The sequence below is a fragment of the Trifolium pratense genome, linkage group LG2 (genome assembly GCF_020283565.1).
Source record: "Trifolium pratense cultivar HEN17-A07 linkage group LG2, ARS_RC_1.1, whole genome shotgun sequence".
Classification (NCBI taxonomy): domain Eukaryota; kingdom Viridiplantae; phylum Streptophyta; class Magnoliopsida; order Fabales; family Fabaceae; genus Trifolium; species Trifolium pratense.
Window position 1 is genome coordinate 9,462,743 of NC_060060.1, and position 27,186 is coordinate 9,489,928.

Genomic DNA, 27,186 nt, shown 5'->3' on the forward strand with positions numbered 1-27,186 from the left:
AAAGAAAAGCACTCCATTTTATTAGTAATTTACATAAAAGTATATGAAAATTAAATTCAATAAAACAACATCTTATATTATTGTATTTTTTGTCGTTTTAGAAAGAAAAAAAAAATTCAAATTGTTTGTCGTTTTGATAATTTAAGGTTATATTTTGTCTATTATACCTTCATATAAATTTCAAATATTTAGGAGTAAATATTGAAACCGTAAAAGATTTAATATATATTTGAAAAACTAAAGTTTTTTTTTTGTACATAACATATTAATTTTTTTTGTACATAATATATTAAATTTATTGGAAAAAATAAAGTGCGTGAAAAAAAATAAAAGGAATTTATTGATAAATTAAAATAAGGATATAATAGAAAGATAAGGTGCAAAAATACACTTTTTAAATTTATTATTTTTTTTTCTTCTAAAACGACAAAGAAAAAGAAACGGGTGGGAGTATATATTTAAGTACAATTGTGTACACTATTAACAAATGATTGTACGATATCAATCTTGATTAATTATAGTTTTTCATGCCACTACCATTTTAACTATTAGTGCGCGCTTCCTAAATAAATCCTCACATCACATGATAGGTCTACACAGAAATATTATACCAAAAACTATTTAACTTGTGATCACTCATTCTTGTAAGTAAATAAAATACATAATTTTTTTTTTTTTTAAAATTTTATATAGAGTCTATTTACTAAAAGTAATCATATTTAAAGTGTACGTATAAATATTTGGTTACTTCTTTCATCTTTCATTCACCATTTTGTGAGTCTAACCTATATACTTGGTTCAAACAGTATTTCCTATATATTGAGGATATTGTTAATATTGATGAATGGTTTTTCTAAAAAAGAAGTTTCCTATATGGTTCTTTCATGTGACATTAATAGTACAAATTATACGGATTTGCTCCACTCAAGTGATGAAATCCAAATTCCATGTTTGATAGACATAGAGGTAACCGTTTGAATTATTATAAGATTGGATATATAAATTTACGTGTGGACTTGCATTTACGTCGTTATCTCTGAAATTCCACGCAAATAAAAACAAAATACAGTTCTTGTAAAAAGAACAAGAACAAATACAGTTTTTCAATAGATCCAAAACGAAAAAAAGAATATAATATAAAAAATTGGTCACGGAATAACTATATGTATTTTAAATCGTACTTGCACACTCCTATGAAAAGAAAAAAAACTATTGACAAAATTTAGTGGAAAAAAAAAATATAAAGCTTGTCTCTAATTTCATTACTAAATTTATACAGTGAGATGGTGACAAGTTTTATTTAATTTTAATTTGATAACTACAAAGTTTGCTTGCCAAACGAATTTAGAGGTCAAAAGCAAACTTTCTAATGTGGCTTTTTCAAGTGGAGATAATAAAATTTACGAAATAAAGTGAGTGATAATAATACAAAAGCGTGCTTCAAAAATGTTTTTAAAATTAAAAAGATGTTTTCAAATAAAAAAATTGTTTTAACAATAAAAGGATTTTTTTCTAAAAAATGACTTATAAAATAATTTTTTTGTCATATATATGTAGTTTATAAAATAATTGTTATAAAAAATTAGTTTACGAATTTTTCTTATATATTAACTATTTTTTAAAAAAACAATTTTTATTTATTTATTTTTTATAAATTTTTTGAAACAAAATATTTTAATTTTATAAACATATATTTTAATTTTAAAACAAGTCTTCTTTATTTTATTATATTTTTAAAATTTTAAAATGTCACATAAAATATTTTTACTTGATATTTTAAAAAAGGATAAAAATGAGGGTTAAAATTGAGCAATTGTGAAACTTGGGGATTAAAATTGAGCAATTAAAATTTAAGGGGCTAAAAGTCAAACAATTGTAAAATTTAGGAGGCAAAACTCCATTTAAATTTTTTTATAATAAAATAATAAATTATTTTGTAACTTATTTATTTTCTATTGACGGTGGTTCTGCAAGTGCACAGAATCGCTACCAAGTAATAAAGTGATAAGTTTATCGTTCTCCACAGGGATTGTGCCAAGGTTACTAGTTTCTCTTAGGAATATGGATAGTTGTCTTCGCTTTGTTTGTTTGAAAGGTATCTTTGCGGGTAATTTAGTAAATGACAGGAAATTAAATGACAGAAAGGTAAATATTGTGTGTGTGACCACACGGAGTGGTTAAGTGTGGCTGAATCTCTCTCTTACACTTGCTTGGTAGTTATTCCCTTCTTTCCCTCTATCATGAATTAGACTATTGAAAATAGGTTAGAAGCAATATCATGTCCTATTTCTATTACAAACTGTGCAGAGCCTAGTTAGTGGTTACCCTTACTCTATTTAAGTTTCATCGCCCCAGGTTCCACTTTTTTGTTAAAAACGTTGGTATCATTACCTTAGTGGCTCCATGTGTCATAAGCCGTCACATGTGCCTCTAACTAGTTATAACTCCGTCAGGTAGAAATTATCGTGCGTTCTAATCCTATACTAAGACCTCAAATACTGAATTTAATGGTCTCATTTTGGCCCTAGCATATCGTCCTTCGTTCGGGATTACTAGCATATCCACTAGGTCCTTAGATTTTATTCTAATGTGATCAATATTAAAATAAATATAAAACCGGACAATAAAAGAGTTTGCAATAAGAAAGCAAGTGAATTTATACCCAAATTATACAAAATACAAAACCAAGCATTCGTAAGGGAGTTCCTCGGCTCCACCTAACCTAGGAAAAATAAATTACAAAGACAGAAAGAAAAGAACCTTATTGACCTTGGAGTTCCTTGGCCTCCTTGCCTCCTCCTTAAAGTTCTCCTAACTCTAGAGTGAATATTCAAAGTATTTAATATTTTGGAATTTCTTGGAATGAATAATAGTGGAGGAGGAAGACTCTATTTATAGTTTTTTAGCTGGGTTTGGGCCTTTTCTGCGCGTCCATCGCACCCACCGTGGCCACGATGGCGTGTAATTTTGCCTTTTCGTGGCCACGATGGATCATATCGTGGTACGATGAAAGATCTTCTCAGGATTTTGTGCGTGTTTTTCAAGTCATCATCATGCCACGATGATGGAATAGATTTGTTGCAGTTTTCTTCAATTTAACCACCTTCTCATCGCGCCACGCTGAGATTCATCGTGGGTACGATGGTTGCGCTGCTTTATTACATTTTTGCCCTTTTTTGCTGATTTTTCCACTTTTCTTGCTTCTGGGCCAAGTAACTTCACTTTTCCAGGTGTTTGCTTGCTTTTGGGCTTCAATTGATATTAAAACTACTTTAATTTGCTACTAAAAACATCATATAATTGACTGTCATCACCTATACATCAACCTATTTTGAATTGGGGACCTTTTTTCTTTGTTAATACTTCCTCTAATCCTTTTTAAGTGATGTTTTAAAAAAGAAAAAATAATTTGTTCCTAGTTAATTACCGTTTTGATAGGTTAAGGTACAATTTGTCAATTATACTCTACTTTCTCAATAACTCCACTTCATATTTCCATAAAGTTCAATGGAGAGAGGAAAAGTGTATGTACTAAATTTATTTGAAAAAAAATTGTGGATTAAATGAAGGGTGTGTTGGTATTTCAAGTGTGAGTTGAGTCTCACATCGGATGGAACAATGAATGTTGAATGGTTTATAAGTGAGATGACCATTAAAGTGTGGTGTCTAACTCACTTGTGAAGTTGTTAAAGGTCCGATGTGGTGATCCCTCGGACCCCCTCATGACCCCAACAATGGTATCTGAGCGGATGGTTGTTGATCTGGCTTCTTGTGTCGAAAGTCTGCCTGATATGGTGTTCGGGCGGCGTGTCCCGTTGAGACCAATCAACGATGGTACAAAGTGGATGAAAAGCTTCCGTTCTAGGGGGAGCATACTCATAAAAATAATGGATGGACTCACACTTGATGGGAAGATGTTGGTAATTTCAAGTGTGAGTTGAGTCTCACATTGGATAAAACAGTGAATGTTAAATGGTTTATAACTGAGAGGACCGATAAACCTATCATCTTAAGGTTTTGGGTTAAAGTGTGGTGTCTAACTCACTTGTGAAGTTGTTCAAGATTCGATGTGATGATCCCCGGACCTTCATCATCCCAACAGGGTGAAATTGAAAAAATAATACAACAATCTACTACTTTAGTCGAAAAGCTTTATATTAAAACGAAACTTAAAAAAACGGAATGGGTAATAATTTTGATGTCTAGGGCCATTTTGTTTATTTTCTGGCCCTTGTGTCGGCCTTGATCACTTATTATAATAATTTTTCAATAGATTGATATTACTGTTGCTTTACATCAATGTACAGTTTGTAGGGTGCTTTACATGAGATTAATAATACTTTGGTTCATGAATGTGTTGATAATAATTAAATTGTTGATTGTACGTGATGGTTACAAAGACCATAATATCTGTGAGGTCACTTAGGCAGGCTGGTGAGGAGGTTTTTGGTGATGGGGTGAGAGAAATCAGTACATGGCAATAAAACTCATACCCGTTTTGACGGGGAAAATCTGAGTTGACTAGATTTGGGTTCGGATTTGGGTTTTTCTCGATTTCAAAAAATGAGTTTGGGGCGGGTAATGAGTACATTGATACCCACCCAGAACCCGTCCCCGAACCCGCCCTGCTTATACTAAAAATTAGATTTCATCTCTTTTAAATTATAAACACTTAAACAATCTCTTAAATTACGTTCATATATTTATTTTTTATTTTAATTTGAGTATTAAGCAAATCATTTTCTCTAATTTATTTTCTTTATTTAAAAAAATATTGTTGAGAGAAAATAATTTTGGAAATTTAACTTTTTTTTAATAAAAAAAATACTAAAATATAATCTAAATTCATGTGAAAAAATGCGTAATGGGGATACCCGAAACCCGATGGGGATACCCGATCCCCGTTGGGTATGAGTTTGAGATTATCATTTTTAACCCCGCTCGAATTTGGGATAGGTTTGGGGAAACCCAAACTTTATGGGTTTAAATTTGGGGAGGGCAAAACCCGTGTCCGCCCCGCCCCATTGCCATGCCTAATCACTACTCATCTATTAGGTTCCATTCATTAATATCCAAATGAAATTTTTTGTTTCTCTAATGGGAAAGTAATAATTTTAAGCTTCATGATACTAATTAATAATGTTATTTATTAAAATAAGGGTCAAGTTAAAAGGTAACCAAATATAGAAATTTAGTATTTAATGATCTAAAATATTTAATATTATGTGAGCTTAACTCAGTTGGCAGGAACACTGCATTATATGTATATTGGTGCAGGAGTTCGAATACCGGATACTCCATATATTCATCTTAAAGGTGGAATTAATAATTTAAGGCTGATTATGCAAATTAATAATTTTAAGCTGTTTATATTAGAGAGAATTTTTTTTTTTAATAGAATTGATTCAAAAAACCTTTTTAATAAAAAATTAAGTTCACGTTCTAAGTTTCAAATTAGTTGCTTATATATAGCAACGAACATAATACATACTATGAATGAAAAACACACCCGTTATATTAAAACACTGAGTCATAATCACATGAATTTTGCATAGTTTCAAAACGCAACATGAATTTCTCTATACTATTACTAGTTCTTGTGTTATAACCGAAGATACATCAATATAAATAATACACTTTTGCCCTCAAATTTTGCATGAAAGGAAAAAAAAAGAAAGCATTTTGCATATGAGTTATCATTACACTTTGTCCTTGTGTGAATCATGCCATACTTATAATTGACACATTTCTTTAGCCTCCTTATACATGTGTATAACCGCCTTAATATTTTTCTCTTGTCCTAACATACCTGTTTTTAGGAATAAAAAAACCTAATAATCCGAAGTTTAGCCAGTTACCAGGAAAAAGAACTCTTATAATCCAGAGTTTAACTGAAAAGCAAGATAATTGTAGTCAATAATTGTTTCAGTGAGGATTAACCGAGCCCATGTTTTCTAAACAATTATTTTCCATAAATTACTCAGAAAACCTCCCATCAACCGAAAAATATCTTCTATAAACAAATTCTATTGAAAAATATTTTTCTGCGAACAATACTGCCAGAGGGGGAGAGACCACCGAAATTCATTAACGACTTTAGCTCATATATTCACTTGATTTATAACCACCTTAATTAATATCATATTTCAGTTACCTTACATCTTAGGATCCTTAAATATGCATTTCCATATGTGCTCACCAAAACCTTCAATATTTTTTGGTTACCACTAAACCTTTACTAACCTTTTTTGTTCTTCTCCAACCAAATAAATCATTACCCTTATTATACCTTGTTCAATTTAATTGCGTCTTGGATTCAATCATATACTAATATTGGGTGGTGAATCTTTTATCTAATCAACAGTCTCAGCTTATGTGAAATGGAGCTTTATTAATAAAGGTGATCTTTTATCTTTTATTTTTTTTTAATAAAAGCATTGATAGTGAATTTAAGTTAAAAAATTTGCAACTTGATTATAGAGTTGTCTTTTGAATACTGTTTTCATGATCTTTGAATTTTAATTAAGTGGGTGCCATTAGTCTAAATCTTAGGAAAACAGTCTTTCTACTTTCTTTCATAACTTTAAGATGCTTTTAAATCTGAAAAATGACATCACTTCCTTTGATTTCCATGATTTTCTCTCCAATCATAAAGGCTTCGTCTTTATACTATTTTGGGTTTGTTAGTTTTTTTCTGTTATAACTTTCATTCTCCAATTCTTTGATTATACTAGAATGCATAATTTGCACATATCAATAGTAATGAGTTAAAAAAACAGGCTCACGAGTACGATTTAGACTTTAATATCAAGGTTTTTGATGTCTCAACGTCTGCTGCAATTGAGATTACATTAGCTGCATTTGACTCAATTTTTGCAAAAAAAAAGGTCGCAAACATAACCTAAAAAAGATTGAAAAGTTCAATACATTTTTAATTGCAGTGATATTTTTAAAAATTTACATTGTTAACAAATCGGAGCTTCTACGGTACATCAGAATATTTTTATACATTAAGTCGTTAAATTGATAAATTAACGATTATTTTTATGAATTAAGCTTATTATTGTATTTTAGAGATAATAATAATATTACAAGAAAAATCACAATTTCACTGTTTATAAGCAATTCACTATTTTTTTAAAATTTTTGATTAAAAAAATACAATATTGACTAATATAAGGAATAAAAATTCAAAAAATATCAAATTTTATATTTTTGACAATTTCGATAAATAATATTTGGTTATTATATTGTTTTTAATGATAGAAAATTTATTTATTTTAAAAAAGATTCATTTACCTATCATTTTAATGACCTGATATACCGGTACATTGAAAATTATCAAATGTACCATAAAATTTCCCTTAAAAAATACATTTTGTTGTGTAATATGCTAAGATGTTAGTTCGAATATACAATTATTATTTTTTGTGCTTAGTGTGTGTGAGAGAATTTTCCCCCTAAGCTCTTTAAAATTGAAAAATAAACTTTATTTCAGTTTGAGTGAAATTCCTTTTTTATCCCTTTTGTTCAAAAAATTGCAAAAATATTTAATATGCTGAGTCTCAGCAGCTGAGACGTTAGTTCGAATTTACAACTATTATAAATTTTTTTTTTGACAAACAATTATTATAATTTTTAGCACATAGTGTGTGTGTAAATTTTTTCCCTAAGCTCTTTAGAATTGAAAAATAAACTTTATTATAATTTGAGTGGAATTCCTTTTCTCGTCTTTCAAACAATCTTTTAACTAGTGAGGCAAAATTTCTATTATATACTTTATAATTCAATCAAATTTATATCTCTATAACTCTTTGTGAATTAAAATATTAATATTCTTTTGTTTGTTTTTATTTAGTGGTGTTGCCCCACTTTTGCATCCAACACGAGAAGATTTTCATCCATAAATACCCTTTGGTAACGTGTGTCTTCCACACTTTCACCACACACCCTCTTCTCCTTAATCATAATCATAATCATTTTCTAATCATCTTTTTTTTTTTCTAATCATCTTTTCCTTATAGTTAGCTTACTCTTTGATCAACTCTCATGGCATCACTCAACCAAGCCAAATTTGACCTTGAACAACAACAATCAACAATAACAAATCTCGAAGTCGAATCAAAAGATTTCGACTACTCGAAAAGATCACAATGGCTAAGAGCAGCCGTTTTAGGAGCTAACGACGGATTAGTCTCTACAGCTTCGTTAATGATGGGAGTCGGCGCAGTCAAGCAAGACATCAAAGCGATGATCTTGACCGGTTTTGCCGGTTTGGTAGCCGGTGCTTGTAGCATGGCGATCGGAGAATTTGTCTCGGTTTATTCGCAATTAGACATTGAAGTTGCTCAAATGAAAAGAGAGAAAGAAAGAGGAAGACAAATTGATGATGATGATGAAGAGAAGGAAAGTTTGCCTAATCCATTACAAGCTGCAGCTGCATCAGCTTTAGCTTTTTCTATTGGTGCAATGGTGCCATTGCTTGCAGCTTTTTTTATAAGAGATTATAAGGTGAGACTTGGTGTTGTTGTAGCTGCAGTAAGTGTTGCTTTGGTTGTTTTTGGTTGGTTTGGGGCTGTGTTGGGTAAGGCTCCAATTTTTAGGTCTGTTTTGAGGGTTTTGGTTGGTGGTTGGGTGGCTATGTCCATCACTTTTGGGCTTACTAAGTTGATCGGCTCAAGTGGACTTTAGTTTTTTAGAGCTACTTTTATATCAGGTGATTTCTTAAAAACTACACTCTGATTAAAAGTACACTTTCGAACAAGAAAGAAACACAATTTTTGTCTGGGTTTATCCATCCAGAGAATAAAAAATGTGTGTTTTTCGAATTTATCCATCCAAAAAACATGTAAGGGGTCGGAAAAGAAATTTCCTAGTTTTTTTATTTGTAAAGTGTGTTTTGCAAATATATGTAGCATGTTATTTATGGTTTATAAGTTGAAGAAATTAGTTTTGGTAATTATTATTGAAAGAGGCTATAAGGTGTTTAGCCTCTTTGTAATTTGTATACATGGATGGTATTATTTCATCTATGTTAATTGATAAAAGCTTGAAGTTTTTCACTTGGTAAGTTAAGCTTGTGGAAATTAATATATAGTTATATTTGAATCAATGAAATTTGGCGATTGATAGGAAAAATGTTATTCAAAAAAATGGTATGATTGTCTAAAGAATTTTGTGCTTATATTTATACTTTGTTTAAAAGAAGATTTGTAGAACAAAAGTTATGAATGTCGCAAGACTTGGCATCACAAATACATCATGTTTATTTTATTTTGGTTCGTAGACGAAATGACAAAATCATCATAAATTGATACACACAAGTTAGAAAGTCGGGATTCGAATCTGATCATGACGTTCGGCCTAATAATTTTGTCAGTTGAACTTGAACTAAGACTTATGGACCCATCATATTTATTTTTTATTTGATAGTAAATATTTTAATTCGTTGTGTCTTTCATTACATATTGAAGTAACAACCAATCGTTAGTTGGTTTAGCGGTGATTGACGCTGAACTTGGTAGGGAAGACCGCGATTCGACCCCCCACAACTGCGATCGGGAGGGGACTAGAACCACTTGATATCATAACTAACCTCAAACCATATTAAAGCGGTGGTGAAAGAAAAAAAATATTGAAGTAACAAAGTTCTTTTTTCTATAAATTAAAAAGTGTCACAAACATTGCTTCTTTTTTTTTTATAATAACAAATGTTGATATACTCTAGCATAGTTGTTTGTGAAATTGTCACAATGTTATCAACCAAAAAGCTCCCAAAAATAGGAAATTTTCACTAATGATGAAACCTAACATGCAATACTTGCTTTTAAAGCTTGCTTGAAGAAATACATTAGCATAAAACATGTTTAGGCTCAAGTCATGTTTTTCTTGCGTGTTTCATTCTATTCTTCTCCATCAATTTTTTCCAAAGATAGTTAGTTGTATTGATTTAAATCATGTTACTTTTTAATTCCATTAAGAAAATATAAAATCTTTACCATAATTTTAAAAAACAAGTTTGAACTAATTAGGCCGACCAGTTTAACACGAAATTGGACGTATATCTAATCTGCTAAGACAATCAAATTGATTTCACCATTAAAGTAAACGTAAATCATTAGTTGAAATATACTATAGATAAATTATTAATTATATAAATTTTAAAAACTTATATAATTTATAGTATATTTCAACTAGCGACCCACTGGTTCAACCACTAACCCATTGATCATTGGTGTGACGAAATCAAACGTCAGTCTGAATTTTAAAATATTGATCTTCACTTGGATGAGTGTTAACTAACTTCTCAACTTTTTCAAATATTCTAATTTAATCACTTAAACAAAATAATTTATCATTCCTCAAATAGTTTGGTCATATAAATTATAATATGAGATGAGGAATCAAACATTGTGATTAGCCGTACAAGTTATTCTAGTACTTAGCTTTTACAATTAGTTTGGTCATATAATTTATAATATGATCATGTTATGTCTTACGATCCTATGCAGGGACGGAGGCACATAGACCATCCTGGGGGCACAAGCCTGCACTACATTTTGAGAATTTTTTTTATATAGTATGCATGTGTTCACACTTGACTAACTAGGCCCACAATAATTAATCACCCAATAGAAAGTTTGATCTATTGTTTAGCTATTGCTTGTTTGAGATTGGAATGTTTTCAACAATAACTTTGATATTTATTTAGTTATTGGCTCAATTTTATCGTTCAAAGTTTTCTCCTATTCAATTATTGGCTCTAGATTTTCAACTTAAAAATTATTTTATAGATGTATGTTGTGAAGATGCATTTTCAAAATTAGAGGGGATTAGTGATATATTAGTATAAAATTACAGTGGAGACAAGAAAACATATTGTTTATCTGTTAGTATATATTTTTTTTTAAAGTTATCTTTGATACTACATGTGGCAACAACAACTTCTGAAAGAGCTTTCTCTGCTATGAAGATTATCAAGAATGAGTTGCAAAATAGCATGGTGGATCAATGATTAAATGATTGTTTAGTTACTTATATAAAGATGTTTTTATTGAGATTGAAAATGAGAAAATCATTCAATATTTTCAAAATATGGCAGATCGTAGAGAAAATTTGTGATGTATATATATATTTATGCGCTAAAAAATGAAATATAAAATATATTTAATGCTACAAATATATGGTGCCCCCTCTCCATGAAATTTCTGGCTCCGTCACTGCCTATGTTATTTGGTTTTTTTTATCAAAGAGTGTAAAAATGACGACAAAATTCAGAATGTGATGTGCGATTTTTCTATTTGTGTTAGATAATAAAATATTGGGCTTATGCAATTGGACCCATTAGGTTTATAGTCCATTAGGTTTTGCTATATAATCTCTTGTAACTCTATTTTATCAGCTAATGCAATTCTAATATTATGAAACCCTAGTAGCCACTTTTGTCTTCTCTGCTTTGTATCTTTGATTCTAACAATTTGGAATCTCACATTTTCTTTTTTGACATAAAATGGAATCTCTCCTTTTAAATCATTAACATATTGAGGAATGTCAAGTCATAAATTTTTTTTTCTTCGTTTATCATAAACGGATAATTTTTGGTATTTTTTATTTTGAAATCACACTTTGGGTGTGTTTGGTAACACAAATAATCTAACTTATAGTTTATTATATAAACTTATAAGCTCGTTTCAAAAATTTAAAGGTGTTTGGTAATAAACTTTTTTTACTAACTTATAACTTTTTTTTCAGATGTTATTTCAAGTAGCGTTTGAGCTTATAGCTTATAACTTTTTTCACTTTATTCCATTTTTACCCTTTAATTTATTAACTACTCACTCTAAAAAAGAAACTACACATTATTATGTCATTTTATATTTATTAACCACTTTAAAAACTAATTTTACCAAACACTTTAATTTCAATTAGTTATCTTTTCAGCTATAAGCTAGCTTTTCAGCTATCAGCTAACTTATCAGCTAGCTTATAGCTTATTTTTACCAAACATTTTTTTTTTGGGTTACATCCAAACAGACCCTTTTTGCTTTTAATTTAAATAATTGATTTTTATAATGGTTATGCTTTACTTTCGTTTTATTTTTTATTTAATTTGTCATCTTAGTTTAGTGTTGTTTTGTAGTTATCTTGATGTAAAATTGTTTGATTTTCTTTTTTGTTGGATTATTTATTTGGTTGTTTAACTTCGGTAAATTAGAGATTCGGTTATGAGTTGGTCATTGATGTAGTAGGTTTGGAAGTTTTTTTTATTGCTTTATGCAATTGAATTGGATGATGTGAGTTTGTTCGGATATTCCTCCTATTGGTTTTCACCGATATTAAATTTATACTTATTTTTTATGTACTCTACCAATTTAAATGAATGAATTAATATTATCTTTTAGTAAAAAAAAGTATTAAAAAAATGAATTAAAAGGTAACAAATTTATTACGAAAGAAACCATGGTGAGTAGTGTAGAAAATAGGATAAAAACAGTAAAGTAAAATGCAAAGAAAATAGAAATCTTAACTTATGCAAAGGTGAAATTTAGTAATATTCTTTCCAAAACGTTAAAATAGGTCTTTTAAAATGGAACGGATGAAGAAATATTCTTTCCAAAACAAAGGCGGAACATTCACAAATGTATTGCTCCAATCCGGTGAGCCTCTCCTCTACGGCCTAATAAAACTGAAGTCACAAATTAAACACTCACAAGTCACATAAATCTCAAATACAACAAAATAGAACACAATGTGGTAATTAAGTTGATAGATTCAAGTTGTAGCATTTGGTATTTGTGTAGACAATACTAGACGACGATATTCTCCAATAGCCCATATGGGATAGATGTTTCGATACGACGCATAGTTGTTGGTACAGATCCTAAAAAATACTCCTGTTGCTTCCTGTAAATTTTTGTTTGTCAGATTAAAAAACCACTGCACCTTATTATTATTATTTTTTAAAAAAAGCAATCTTTTTATTTTTATAGACTTACTAGTATATTGAATGTTTTTGTAGAGAATGTTTCACCTTTTTTAAGAATGTTTTTGTAGAGAATGACAAAAAAATGTTTATGGTTAGTAAAGTCATTAGGTTTAATCTAGTTGTGAGGGGTTTAAGTAGTATGTTATAGGTCCTGGGTTCGATCCTCAGCTCATTGAAAACAAAAAAAAATGTTTATGGTTAGTATTTTTTTTATTATAAAATAGCTTAGTTGCCAAAATTTCATTCATTAAGATAAAAAGTGGGGAATTCCAGTTTATAACTTTGACCTCTAATATCAATAAAAGATTAATGAGACTATAACAATACCAACCCACACCGCTGGCCCTAATATTCTATTTTCTTTTTCTTTGAGTTTCTTCTTCCTCTACCAGTTAGGGGGTGATTTTAGGTCATATTTGGCCTAAAATCACCCCTCTAGCTACATATTTTTTATTGTTGTTTTTAATTTAAATAAGTGATTTTTCACATAGATTTAGTCTTTTAGTTGTTTTTCTTTTGTATTTGTGATATCGTCGTCTAAGTGCGGCGTTTGTGTTGGTAGTCGTCTTGGTACGACGTTGTTGATTTTATCCGTCTTCTTACGGTGTTCGTTTAGTTCATATTGAAAGATCGTCTTCAATCAATTGCAGATTCAATCAATTATTTGGGCATCAACGTTGCAGATCCGGGAGCATTGACATTTCGGTGACTTTAATTTTATCATATTATTATTTGTAGGCATTTTGCCGTTGTATGCTATTAACACGGATGTTGTGATTTTGTTCGCAAATTCATCCTTTTTGTTTTTAGCGATGTTGAATTTGTATTTGGATCTGATGTAATCTATCGATTATTAGAATGAATAAATATCGTTATCTTTAAAAAACTTTGACCTCTACATATTGCAATGTTCCTACAATATAAACTATGCTCACCGAAACATGGTTAGTATATTTTTATTTTTGAGTTTACGATAACAATATGGATTGGTTTTGGAAATTTTGGGTTCCCCATATATTGAAAAAATAATCCCCCGTAAAATTTATATGGGTCCCATAAAAGTTATATGGGTTCACATTTTTTTATGGGACCCATGTGAATTTCAACCAATAAAAGAGAGTGTGTTGGAGTGTGTTTGTTAAAGAGTGTGTTGTTAGCATTATTTCATAGTAAAGATAAGAATAAAAGAAAAACATGATTTTAATTTTAATAAATTCGCTTTAATAGTAATAATAGAGCTTGTCTCTTGGAGTTAATTTAAAAGAGGCAAGGCAAGAGAGATATTGGCACAGAGAACAAAGAAACAAAAAAAAAATATAGTGTGAGAATAGAGAGAAAGAGAGCACGTGGGAGAAGAAGAGAAGGGAAGGAAGGGAAGTCTCAAACTTCAAGCTTAGGGAAATTACTGTAAATTCAAGTAAGAGATTTTTTCCCATACACTAATGCTACTTAGAAATTATGTTATGAGATGATAGTAGAACCATTGTCTATCGAGAGAAACTAATAAAGTATTTTTAATTAATTAAAAGAAAAATGTTAGTTATATGTATGTAAATCTATGGTGTTATTCATGAATTGGTTTATCTGTGCTGCTATGATTGTTAAATATATTATTAGCTTAATTTGCTTGTAAATTGTTTGGTATATGTATTGATAAATTTATTTGTTTGTCATCATGTTAATTATTATATTTTTGCAATTAAGGTCTGAGATTAAATATTTCATGGAAAAAAAAATAAAAATTAAGAAAATGTTGACTATGTGTGTTTTGTCGTTTTGAGCAGATCAAATTTCTTTCTTGACCAATATTTAAGTGATATTATTATTATTATTCTTAATTTATCAGCATTTATGCTTTGAGTTAAATATCTTAATTATTTGATTTTTTTTTAACATCATAAAATGAATGCCTAATTTAATTGTTTTAATTATTATATAATTGCAACGTTGTGCATTTGTCAATATGATTATATAATTGCAACGTTGTGCATTTGTCAATATGTTTCTATTAAAAAAAATCTATATATTTTATGATTATATATATATATATATATATATATTTTATGAACATATCAAACGATTTTAGATTTTTGTAAAATTTAACTAGGATACGATATAAAATTTCAATCCAACGGTAGATTTTGTAAAATTTGTATTCGTTAAAGCGTCAATGAGCGGTGTAACATTAGTCAAATGTTACACTGGTGTAATTTGATCCCTTCTCATAGTTTAGAAGCACTACTTTTTTTTTATAAGCGTTTAGAAGCACTACTTTAATTTTGAGTGAAATACTTGTTGAATAATTAGTTTTCGTTTTCTTTGGATTGTGAGTGAGGTTGAATCCTGAGGTTGTTTTATTCTAGTAATTTTTGAGGACGAAAATTCTATAAGTGGAGGAGAGTTGTAACGACCCAAAATTAGAATTTCCACGTATTTTAATTATTTATGTGTGGTGTTGATTGACGATGGTTGTTTAATTATTTTGTGTGACGAATAATTAAATAATTGATAAATAAAAATAACGATGTTGTTAATTAGAAAATATAAATAAATTAAAAGAAAAAGAAGTAAAAAAAACTAGATAATGTGGTGTTGAGAGCATAGAGGTGGTGTAGATAAGATCATAGTAGAGATAAGAATAAAAGAAAAACATGATTTTAATTTTAATAAATTCGCTTTAATTGTAATAATAGACCATGTCCCTTTGAGTTAATTTAAAAAAGGCAAGGCAAGAGGGATGTTGGCATACTGAACAAAGAAACAAAAAAAATATATAGTGTGAGAATAGAGAGAAAGAGAGAACGTGGGAGAAGAAGATAAGGGAAGGAAGAGAAGTCTCGAACCTCAAGCTTAGGGAAATTATTGCAAATTCAAGTAAGAACTTTTTCCCCATATATTCAGACTACATAGGGATTGTGTTGTGAGATGACAGTAGAAACTTTGTCTATTAAGAGAAAAATTAATTAAAAGAAAACTAATTAGAAGAAACTAATTGGATTATTTGTGTTTACTATGCTTAGGGTTCAATATGTATAATGTCACCTTTTGTTCATATAAAACTAAATTTATTTGATATAAAATTTATGTTTGATCCTATTATCAATTGAAATATTTTCAATGTTATTTGAATCGGAAATAAATTCAACTAATTCAATGTTATTTGAATCGGAAATAACATTGAAAATATTTCAATTGATAACACAGGACCAAACATAAATTTTATATCAAATAAATTTAGTTTTATAAGAACAAGAGGTTACATTATACATATTGAACTCTAAACATAGTAAACACAAATAATCCAATTAGTTTCTTCTAATTTGTTTCCTTTTAATTAATTTTTCTCTAAATAGACAAAGATTCTATTATCATCTCACAACACAATTCCTATGTAGCATGAATATATGGGAAAAAAGCCTTACTTGAATTTGTAGTGATTTCCCTAAACTTGAAGTTTGAGACTTCCCTTCCTTCCCTTCTATTATTCTTCTCTCACATGCTCTCTTTCTCTCTATTCTCACACTATATTTTTTTTTTTATGTTCAGTATGCCAACATCCCTCTTGCCTTACCTTTTTTAAATTAACTCCAAGGGACAAGGTCTATTATTACTATTATAGCGAATTTATTAAAATTCAAATCATGTTTTTTTTTATTCTTATCTCTACTATGATCTTATCTACACCCCCTCTATGCTCTCAACACCTCATTATCTAGTTTTTCTACTTCTTTTTCTTTTAATTTATATTTTCTAATTAATAACATCGTTATTTTTATGTATCAATTATTTAATTATTCGTCCATAAAATAATTAAACAACCATCGTCAATCACCACCACACCTAAATAATTAAAAAAAGTGGTTAGTCATAAATCAACTATTAGTATGCATGAGCTAACACTTAGATATATAATAGAGGGATGTTCATATGTCTAATACGTTAAGGTTCTGGATTGAGATATTGCGTCTTCGTCTGTTATGGTCAAGAAGTCTTTATTGAGAATGTCCAACCTCCTGTGAAGCCTTGAGAAAGTGATGTGCTTTCTTAAGCATAGGACCATACTCCTCACTCAGGTTACAACCAATTATTGCTTGTATAGCAAATGCTGCATCCCATGACTGACAACCAAAGCCCTACAAAATGCATATTTCGCATCGAGCGGTTATAATACATATGTATACATCAAAATGAGCATGACCATATTTGTTTAAATCAGACGGTTGATACTATAACTGCGTTAACACAGTTACAACAGACATTCTATTTCGACACTATAGCATTTGCAATCTGCCGTTACACTAAATTGCTTTATTTTAGAGAAGTCAAATCAAATAGACTGCTAACCTGAATTTTCAAACCATCTTCGGCAACCCAGAAGTAATCAGGAATTCGAGCTAAATGAAGTTTGTAAGCCTCTGAATTTGGATCCTCAACCCAACAAGACAACAAACAGTACATCTGTATTCATGTCATTTGACTCATTTCAATTCATCATCATTATAATGTCAAATGGATCAAACCATAACTAAAGTTTTGTATTGAAGTATTATAATGCTATGTGTTAATAGTATATTGTTCGTATAATTCTTTCTCAATTACCTTCTCTGGACTTCCATAGGAAACGTATCTACTGTTTTCATTTGCATAATGTACATGATTAATTGCAATTTCTAATGCCTTTTGTCTAAGCTTGGAGAAAGGCCAGCAATTCATGAAACTCTCTCCCACAAGATAAAGAAAACCATGATAACATATCTTGGATCAGAGGATGTGGGAAGTACAAATCTTCCTGAAAATGCATGCCATATATACACATTAAAATCAGGTTGTAAAATATATTTATGCATTACTTACCTTTCTTCATCATTCATCTCTATCGAAGGTTTTGGGCCATTTTTTGTCTGGAATCACCTTTTTTCATCGTTTTTAATTTTCTTGTTATCTATCTAAATAAGTGTTATTTTCATATATTTGAGTTATTATTTTTCTCGTCTAAGTGTGGCGTTGTTGCATTGGTTTGTTTGTCGTCTTGCAATGTTTTTTAGTTGTTCTGTCTTAGTGTGGTGTTTTGTTTGTTCAGAGTGACATATCATTTTTTGACTCATTGCAGGTTCAAACAATGATATACAAATTCAGAGACATAAATACAATAATTCGAGCAAGGGGCTTATGGCAATTTTCTATCAACCTCGCAAATATCTTGTTATATAGTATGTGGCAAAATCGGTCATCTCAGAGACCACGTATAGTCGATTTTTTGTGCGAACACATGCAAATATATTTTTTCTGAAGTTGAATGTCATCAAAGACTGTGGATCTCAAAATATTATTAACCTTTGGTCATATGTGGTAGGATTTAGTATGAATGTTAAGATTTATATTTTGATTTGTTAATGCAATATTGTCGACCAAAAATTTTATATGCATTTTTAGTGAGCATTTAACTATCTACATCTTTTGTATGGTTGTTATTTTAGCCTATCAGTTAATGAAGTTTGTTTTATTGTAATAAAAAAAAAAATTAAAAAAACCCTATGTAGTTATGTCATGAGAAAGAGAGTGTCATTATTTATGTAAGATTCATTAGAGGTTTAAATATATTTTTAATATTTTTAGGAAAATGCTAAACGGTGCCCCCGGGGCACTAGTTAAGGATGCAAAAATAGTAATTTGGCATTGGAGTTTGTGCAGTCAACTCCTCGAAAGTTTAAAAAGTGTTCTTTTCTTTTCAAAACTTTCTGTTTTTAGTTTCCTTAACCAGTGCCCCGGGGGCACCGGTTAGCATGACCAATATTTTTATTAGCTAACTAAATTTTATTTGTCCTTTTGTCTAGTGTTGTTTAGTAGAAAATTTATGTTGGTTCACCATTGTTGGAGCAACTTCTTAGGATGAGTCTAACCTAAAAACTAGTCAAATAAGCGAGAGAATCTCATGATTCTCTGTTACATTGAGCACTTATATTTATTTGATGTTGATAATCGTGATATTCAAGCATCTACATAACTTGTGCAACAAGTTAACTGTCTAACCGTTAAGCTTAGCTGGATTAGGCAGTTACTAGTTAGTTACTTTGATAACAGAATGTAGAATGTTAGTTATTAGTTGTTTCACTTTCTGTTGATAAGAGACATTGCATCTTATATGTAGGGGCTAGGTTAGAACCTTGGACACCCAATTTTTTTTTTAACATAGTATATGTGAAATTTAACAGGACATGTTTGGTGGTGCACCTGATACTTCCGCAACAACATTAGAGTGGACTATGTCAGAGTTGATGAAAAATCCAAGAGAGATGAAGAAAGTACAAACTGAAATAAGAGAAACCTTTAAAGGTAAAAAGAGAATTTATGAGAGTGATTTACATGAACTTAGTTACATGAAGTCAGTGATCAAAGAAACCATGAGGTTACACCCACCTGCTACTTTGATTCTGAGAGAATGCATCAAAGCATGCAAGCTAAGTGGATATGAAATACCTATAAAGACTCAAGTGATAGTAAATTTATGGGCACTTGGAAGAGATCCCAATCATTGGGATGATGCAGAGAAGTTTATGCCTGAGAGGTTTCATGAAAGTAGTGGTTTTGATTTTAATAATAGCTTTACATGCCTTTTGGGGGAGGAAGAAGAATTTGTCCAGGAATTTTGTTTTGATTAGCAAACATGGAGCTTCCTCTGGCTGCATTACTATACCACTTCAATTGGGAAATTCCAAATGGAATGAAACCAGAGGAATTGGATATGTCTGAAGTCTTGGGAGCTACGGTGTTTAGGAGAAACAACCTGTTTTTGATTCCAACTCCATGTATTTGATTAGAGGACTCATATCCTATACAATATTAACATCATATACACTTTATTGCGAGTCCCCTCATCTCTCACAAGAACAACACCTGAGGTGGTTGGAATGGTAATACGCGCGTGTACACACTTACGTACGTGTGTGTTTGAGTTTGTGTTAATGTTCTTCATTTGATTATTCCTTTCAAGTTTCAAATGTTCTTCCCAGCAACTATGCCAACATATTACAGATCAATGCCTCATGTCCATTAGTAAATTTCAGGAAATACATAAAGAATATTTGTAACATTTCCCACTTCTTTGTCCATTAATAAATTAGGAAAACAATTGTTGCAATTCTTTGTCCACTTCTTTTTCTTTTTTTTTGAAAAAGTGGAACTGTTTTTTCTTGAATTTAGGACAAGAAAACTTCCAAAACCACACCTCCAAGCATTCGTTTCAGTGTCCACAAATGATATGCTTTATCATAGTAAACCCCAAAAGATGGTCTACAAAAACTTTTCCAGAAGATCTGGATGATTGCCAAGATTATTGGTGAAACAAGCAGAAATGTCATCATTAATTAATAAAATAAAAAGAGTACTCCAGAACAATAAACAATACAATTTTCGGCTATTGCTCAACAGTAGATGGCGCGATGATATTATTATAAATATAAATAACTATTCAATTTTTGCTATTTAGAATCCCAGAACAATAAATAACACACATCTGGATGAAACATACAAGCCGGCTTAACATGTATATGAAAACGCTCTTCCTAGTAACCTTTTGAACGATATTACAAAACTGAAGAAAATGTTGAAAGACAAATTACTCCACATTATAAAACAGGTATGCACATTGAAGAAAACTTTGATGATTTGGCATCAAATATGTGCCATAAAATACAACATCAGAGCATAACACAAAATTTACCTCTTTTCTTTTGCATTGCTAAACCAATTGTTTCTCCATGTTAGACACACAAAAACAACAAATGACTCCATGTAAGTATGTGTATGGAATTTTAAGAAATCACGGTGTTACCGTGCGGACACTTAGAAGCAACAAAATGAAGCTTCTTGATATCACGGTCAGATTTGTATTGTGAGGCGGTATTGCACAATGAAAATCAAATCCATACATATGCTATTGCTCAGACTATACTAGGAGGATCCCCTGACCAGCTGCAGATAGCGCGGGGCCATCGAGTCCTTATGCAGTCTACCAAAGGTGCATGCTGGGAAGGCTCAGGCTTTGATACTTCAGGGTCCTTCCCAGAAGATTCAGTTCCACTAAAAGCGGAGAAAATTGTTACATCTGCCATAAATTCCTCTGAAGTCCACTTTGGAGGAACTGAAACTCTCAATTTAGTGAGCCTCGGTCTTTGTAGTGGACTGTCAACCCCGGAATTTACCTGACTGCCATTCAAATCTGATTTCGCGATTCCATTGAAGTGATAAAGATCGAAGACTTTCTTACCCATCAGTCCTGATGAATCTTTCAAACCTCCCAAACTCTTGTCTAGATCCAAAATGACTTGCCAGAACTCACTCCATACAATATAGTCTGTACTGCTAAGGTGCTCAAGCTTCTCTCGTGGAAGTTTGATATTTGTTTCTCTTAGAACTTGATGGAACCCTTCTACAGTAATGAAACCACCACCGCCGCTCTGATCTTGAGCATCAAAAGCTTTGCGAATCTGTGATTCCCTTTCTTCCAGTTCATTTTCGTTTTGAACGTTGGTGTCAAGAGAAAACAATACTGTGTAATGGGATTCACTGCCAACAACCCATATCGGCCACTTTGGACATTTAAAATACTGACCAACCTTGCAGTAATTTAGGGATTCTAGCAGTGTGAGAAACCCAACTTCCACATTATTAGATACACCTTTCAAAAACATTCCTCCACCTAAATCCATTCTCCCATCAAACACATTAGACACAGCCTGCCCACAGAGCAGTAAGTTTACAATTTCCTGTAACACAATATTCAGCGAAAAGAGAAGGTCAAATAGGTTTTAGTAGAGAATTTGAAATGAGTGGTAATTGAAAGTGTAGCAGCTCTTCACAATTATCTCTGGGTATCTACCTGGGATGCATGCCCAAAGGGAGCAGTTACCAAAGGTAGGCTGGGATCGTCCCTATCTGTTTGAATCAAGTCCTATATCAAAGCAAGGTTACATGTATTATTAACATGAGCCATTTAAAAAAAACAACCACCACCAAAACAACTGTTACTCTTTTGCACTAATGAGAAATAGCCATTGATTATAATCCCCAACATCCCCAACATAAATGCCAAGATAAGACCAAATTTTCTTAAATTCAAAGATGTAGTACACAGAAGTTAGTAAAAATGAACTCCATTGCTATAAAGACCAACACCATTTGAAATAACTGATGCTTAATTGGCTACCCCATCCTAAGTCCTAACATGTAAGGACTAAGGAGTATTGAAAGTGACTGACTCATATCGTTCTTAAAGTCAAAGACAGAGAATACAAAAGTTTCTTTAAACCATAAAACTATAAAACTTGAAAATTAGGTTGCATTGGTTTACACATATTGGAATGAATCCAGCCTCCCAACGTTGACTTAATATTTGAAAGAATACAAATTATGGGTCTAGATCATTCAAAAGCTCACAAGCATACAACTAACGGGAAAAATATACACAAATTACGAAAAAGGCTCCTCTAAAGTGAGAAGATAAGGATGGAGGAGAGGGCAGAAGAATTCCATTGGAAACAATTTAAATAATTTTTATAACTTCTAAATAAATTTATGGGACCCACATGTGGGACGCCAACCGACCGAAAAGCAAATAAATTTATGGGACCCACGTGTGGGACGCCAACTGATCGAACAGCAAACAAAGAACTGATCTCCTGACGAGGTTGGGCGCAATGATCCACCAATACTACATTTTTTCCTTTCATGTCAAAATCGAAACTCTTTGATATGCCGATATATTCTGATACTCAGTCAACATGCACAAGCCATGTATTGAATATCTTTTCTAAATAAAAATAGTTAAATTCTGACACGCTCCCAACAAGTTTCACATAGGTTACAAATTGTGAGACAAAATTAGAGTCTACGAGCTAATTTTTTTAATAGTAAAGCATATATAGTAATATATATCATATAAATAATTTGTAGTGTTTGACAAAATAATTTTAAACTAGAAGAAGACAAAGAATTGTTTGGGCCAAATAATCTTACATGAGTAATCGTACTGGATCAGTTATTTAAAGTAGAAACATAGGATGATCAATAGTTCAGTTAGCTAAAGTCATCAGATGACATGCTTTGCAGTTTGCAAAACATCTGGTGAAATTCTAATACAGTTCAACTGGCATTCAAACTTGTGCACATTCAGTTTAATCTTAGTTCATACTTTGCAGGTAGAGTGCCAGTCATATTTTCAGAATAAAGAAAAGAAAACGATGAAGAAGAAACATGCCAAGAATCTCATACTTTAAAAGACATAATGAACTCTTTAGACAGGTAATTGTAGTCAATAAAGCATACCAGTCCCCGGGAAAGTAAAGCAGAAGTCAAGAAAAGCAATGCCCCCATACGACTTTGGAATAAGGGCATCGTAGCTTCGATCCTCTTTAATAAACTTGCTCGCGATGTGTATGTTTCAACTCTAAGAACTTTTTGCAGATCCAATGCCGATTCAATAGAAAGACCTTCAAGAGCTTCTGTAATACCCTGTTCATCAGACAAAACTCTCCCCAGGTAAATAAAAATATCAAAATAAAACCTCAGAAGACAGCAATAACAACATAGGAATTTCAATTCCATCTATTGCCCCATGTTGTCCAAATTATTGACATCAATATAACAGTCAAGTACCTCATTCTTTGAAATTTCTTCAGAATGCTGACTGTTATTGCCTAGAATGCTCAAAGTTGCAATCACAGCCCTTTCATTACTTCCACACAAAAATAATATTTCACTCATACTTCTTACAAGGGCACTGCCAAAATTCACAAAAATATTATTATAATAAGTTACAACAAAAAGCATAAGCATAAACTATAAAAGAATATGTGCCAATATTGAAGTGCCACGAAACATATATAAAAAAAAACTAGAACACCATAATTATGTATCTACCGATCTCTGGAAAAAGTTTATCACCTTATTTTTACATCTTCAGTGAGTGAAGAAAAATTATTTGATGATGGAACTGTTTGACTTTTAAACTTAGTGCTTGGATCCCAGTTATGTGGCATACTTACTGAGTCTTTCAACTCATCAAGGAAGAAAAGAATGTATTTGAGCACCAATGCCTGCAAAATTAAAGGAATTAGTTTTTCAGATTTTGAAATTACATCAGATGTCCAAATAAAATTTTATGTTCATAGCAGTGAATCTTATATAAATGATTGAGCCTTCAATAAATAAAACATTAGATATCAAAACAAAGACAATGTCACAGACATCATGTTTAAAATTCAAAACCACAGATGATATATGGGATCATTACTTGTATAGTTGCCAAAACTCCACATGGTCCACTTTCATGCTGCACTAGGCCAATGGATGTTTCTGGATCAGAGCTAAACCTATAGAAAAAAATTCATAGTATCATCAATAAAAAGCAGGTTAGTAAACATAGTAGAATTTAGATGCGTATGAAACAAATAATGCAAAACCCTTTGAAGTAAAGGGTGACAGGTTAAAAAACAGAGCATGCAGATGTAGTTATTTTCAGAGACTGAAACTAACATATATAAGTTATATCATAGTAGTAATTCTGCAGATTTCTGAACTTTCATAGACCCAACAATGGTTTCAGTCTCATGGTTGGGCAACTAAGGATGTAAGATACAAAATTGATAAAGAAAGAAAAGTTGACTATCTATCATTGGACAAAACAGTTTATGCAAACAAGATTTATCAGCAGTCAGGCATGGCAGGGGATAAATCTGAAATGGCCAAAGTAACCTCAAAGTTTTTGCCAAATATGAATCTAATATGCTCAATTAATAACGCATTACAGTAGTCCTGGATAGGGCGAAAGAGAAAAACAAAAGCCTTCGGAAGCGTGAACAAAAGTATAAAATCGGTTGAAATAGCGGGCTATAGTTGCACTATGGCCTATTGTGTAGCGGAATTTTAACAACTCACTATTTTCGCTATCCGTATTTGACAACGGCACTATTGTGTAGCGGAATTTTAATAACCTGCTATTTCCGCTATCCGCAATTGACAATGGCACTATTGTGTAGCGGAATTTTAATAACCCGCTATTTTAGCTGTCCGCATTTGACAATGGCACTATTGTGTAGCGGAATTTTAATAACCCGCTATTATCGCTGTCCAGATTTGACAATGGCACTATTGTGTAGCGGAATTTTAATAACCCGCTATTTTCGCTATCCGCATTTGACAGTGGCACCATTGTGTAGCGGAATTTTAATAACCCGCTATTTTCGCTATCCGCATTTGACAGTGGCACCATTGTGTAGCGGAATTTTAACAACTCGCTATTTTCGCTATCCGCATTTGACAATGGCACTATTGTGTAGCCGGATTTTAACCGGCTATTTTCACTATCCGCGTCTGCAACATTGATCATAACAAAGTATTTAAATTATAAATCACTAATGATTGTAAAGCACTATTGCACTAACTAAAATGCCAATCAACTACATAAATTTCGTATTTCATATCTTAATTAGAAATCATCAACAATTATAATCCCAAAAAAAAAAAAAAAGAAATCATCAACAATTAAATCAAATGCACCTTATTCCTTGATTGCACCATTGTTCAAGAATCCCCTTAGAAACTTCATAACCAAAAACCATAACAAACAACTCATTCACTTCTTCAATTGATAAATCTTTACTCACAATGCTTCCATCTTCCAATTCCTCAACTTCTTGATTCTCTCTCTTCACAACATTGCTGCCGCTTTCACTTCCCGCCATCAACCTCTTCTCAGCAGCAGCAGCCATTTTCTCCCTCTGAAACCGCCGATTATTTGCTTCCGGTAACTCCGAAACTACTTCACCGGCGGCAGTTTCAACCGGATTACTTCTCTTTGGCTCCGATGGTGATATCTGCATACACTGCATACTCATCTGAATCGCCATTTGCAATTCTTCGTCATCAAGATCGGTCATTTTAACAGAAGAGAAACCCTAGCGGTTGAAATCGGAGGGTTTTGGTTTTCGGAGATTGTTGAAAATCGAAATTGAATTTATAGCCCCCGGGGAGGGGCAATTATGGAAAGTGATTAATGTTAAGGAGAAGAAAGAAATGGAAGGTGGCGATTATCGGTTGTGCCGGTAACCGGTGGCGGGAGAGAATGTAACGGAAATGTGTAGTGTCAAGTGTGAGAAATTTCGGTGGTGAATTTACTGTTTTAACCTTGAATTGAAAGGAACTGTGAAGTGGCGTGAAAGTGAATTTGTTAAGTAAGGTTATGAGGGTATTTTCGAGAATTTAGAGCTTACATGTTTTGATTTCACAGATTTTGTGTCTTCCGTTACCGGAGAATGAGATGCTGTTTTTTATTTTCAATTAATGTGAGGAAAACGGCTCTATTTTCTATGGAAATTGTATCTTGTGTATTCGATTAATTTCATCGAGTTAACAGAAATTCATATAAGAGGTTCATCTCTACTAACAAAATGTTTTTTATACTTGTTGGTGGCACGATCGAATCATTGATCAAATAGTGAAGCAATTTAGTATTTGTTACTTGTGGCAAATTTAAATTGTTCGCCGTATAAAAATTAAATACAATTGTGCATCTGTGTGGGATAGTAGTATAGTTTGACTAGTCAAATTGTCAAAATAGTGTGTAGTGCAAAAAGTTTTTATCTCGTTAGTTAGGGTACGTCGCATGTAAAATGTGCGATGTTTTATTAAGTCTATGTTCATAGGCTTTTCAATTTTATATTTTTCAAACTAAACGAATCACGTACGACTTTGAGTAAGTCACATTATCCATGTGTGACTTTAAAGAAGTCATGTTTCACATATTGGACTTCTAAAAGGTCGCACACATCACATACGACTTTAATTATTCCCACATGTCGGGTACGACTCTGTTGAAATCCACACTTACCAAATACAACTTACAACAAACCGCACGTAAAAGAAAGCCTTACTCATCATGTACAACATGTTACTGTAAACGCCCAAAACCCTAATGGCCTGAAGATGTTCCATAACGAGGTTGTCTTTTATTGTGCTGAGGTTGAACTCTACGAGGTTGTTCCTGAGTTCGACCACATATTTTCCTAACATTAGTACCACCTTTCATCCTTATACTCAATATCCATTCTCATACACAAACCCGAAGAAGATTTAATGATGCATTGATGCATATCATTGTTTACTCACAATTCAACTACTTTACCTTCTTAAAGTTTAGTAATTAC

At 31.6% G+C, this 27,186-nt stretch overlaps 2 protein-coding genes across 2 annotated transcripts; one reads left to right on the forward strand and one right to left on the reverse strand.

The window, feature by feature from the left end:
- Positions 1–7,939: 7,939 nt before the first annotated feature.
- On the forward strand, positions 7,940–9,070 carry LOC123905806 (vacuolar iron transporter homolog 1-like). Its single transcript, XM_045955537.1, has one exon. It carries the CDS (start codon positions 8,050–8,052, stop codon positions 8,689–8,691), a length of 642 nt encoding a protein of 213 aa, XP_045811493.1. The 5' UTR covers positions 7,940–8,049; the 3' UTR covers positions 8,692–9,070.
- An 11,328-nt stretch (positions 9,071–20,398) lies between these two features.
- On the reverse strand, positions 20,399–26,266 carry LOC123905807 (ubiquitin carboxyl-terminal hydrolase MINDY-3-like). Its single transcript, XM_045955538.1, has 7 exons — positions 25,541–26,266; positions 24,276–24,354; positions 23,927–24,078; positions 23,639–23,762; positions 23,309–23,494; positions 21,864–21,935; positions 20,399–21,750 (listed from the first exon to the last, which is right to left on the reverse strand). The coding sequence occupies exons 1-7, from the start codon at positions 25,918–25,920 to the stop codon at positions 20,926–20,928; spliced, it is 1,818 nt and encodes a 605-aa protein (XP_045811494.1). The 5' UTR covers positions 25,921–26,266; the 3' UTR covers positions 20,399–20,925.
- Between the last annotated feature and the right edge of the window lie 920 nt (positions 26,267–27,186).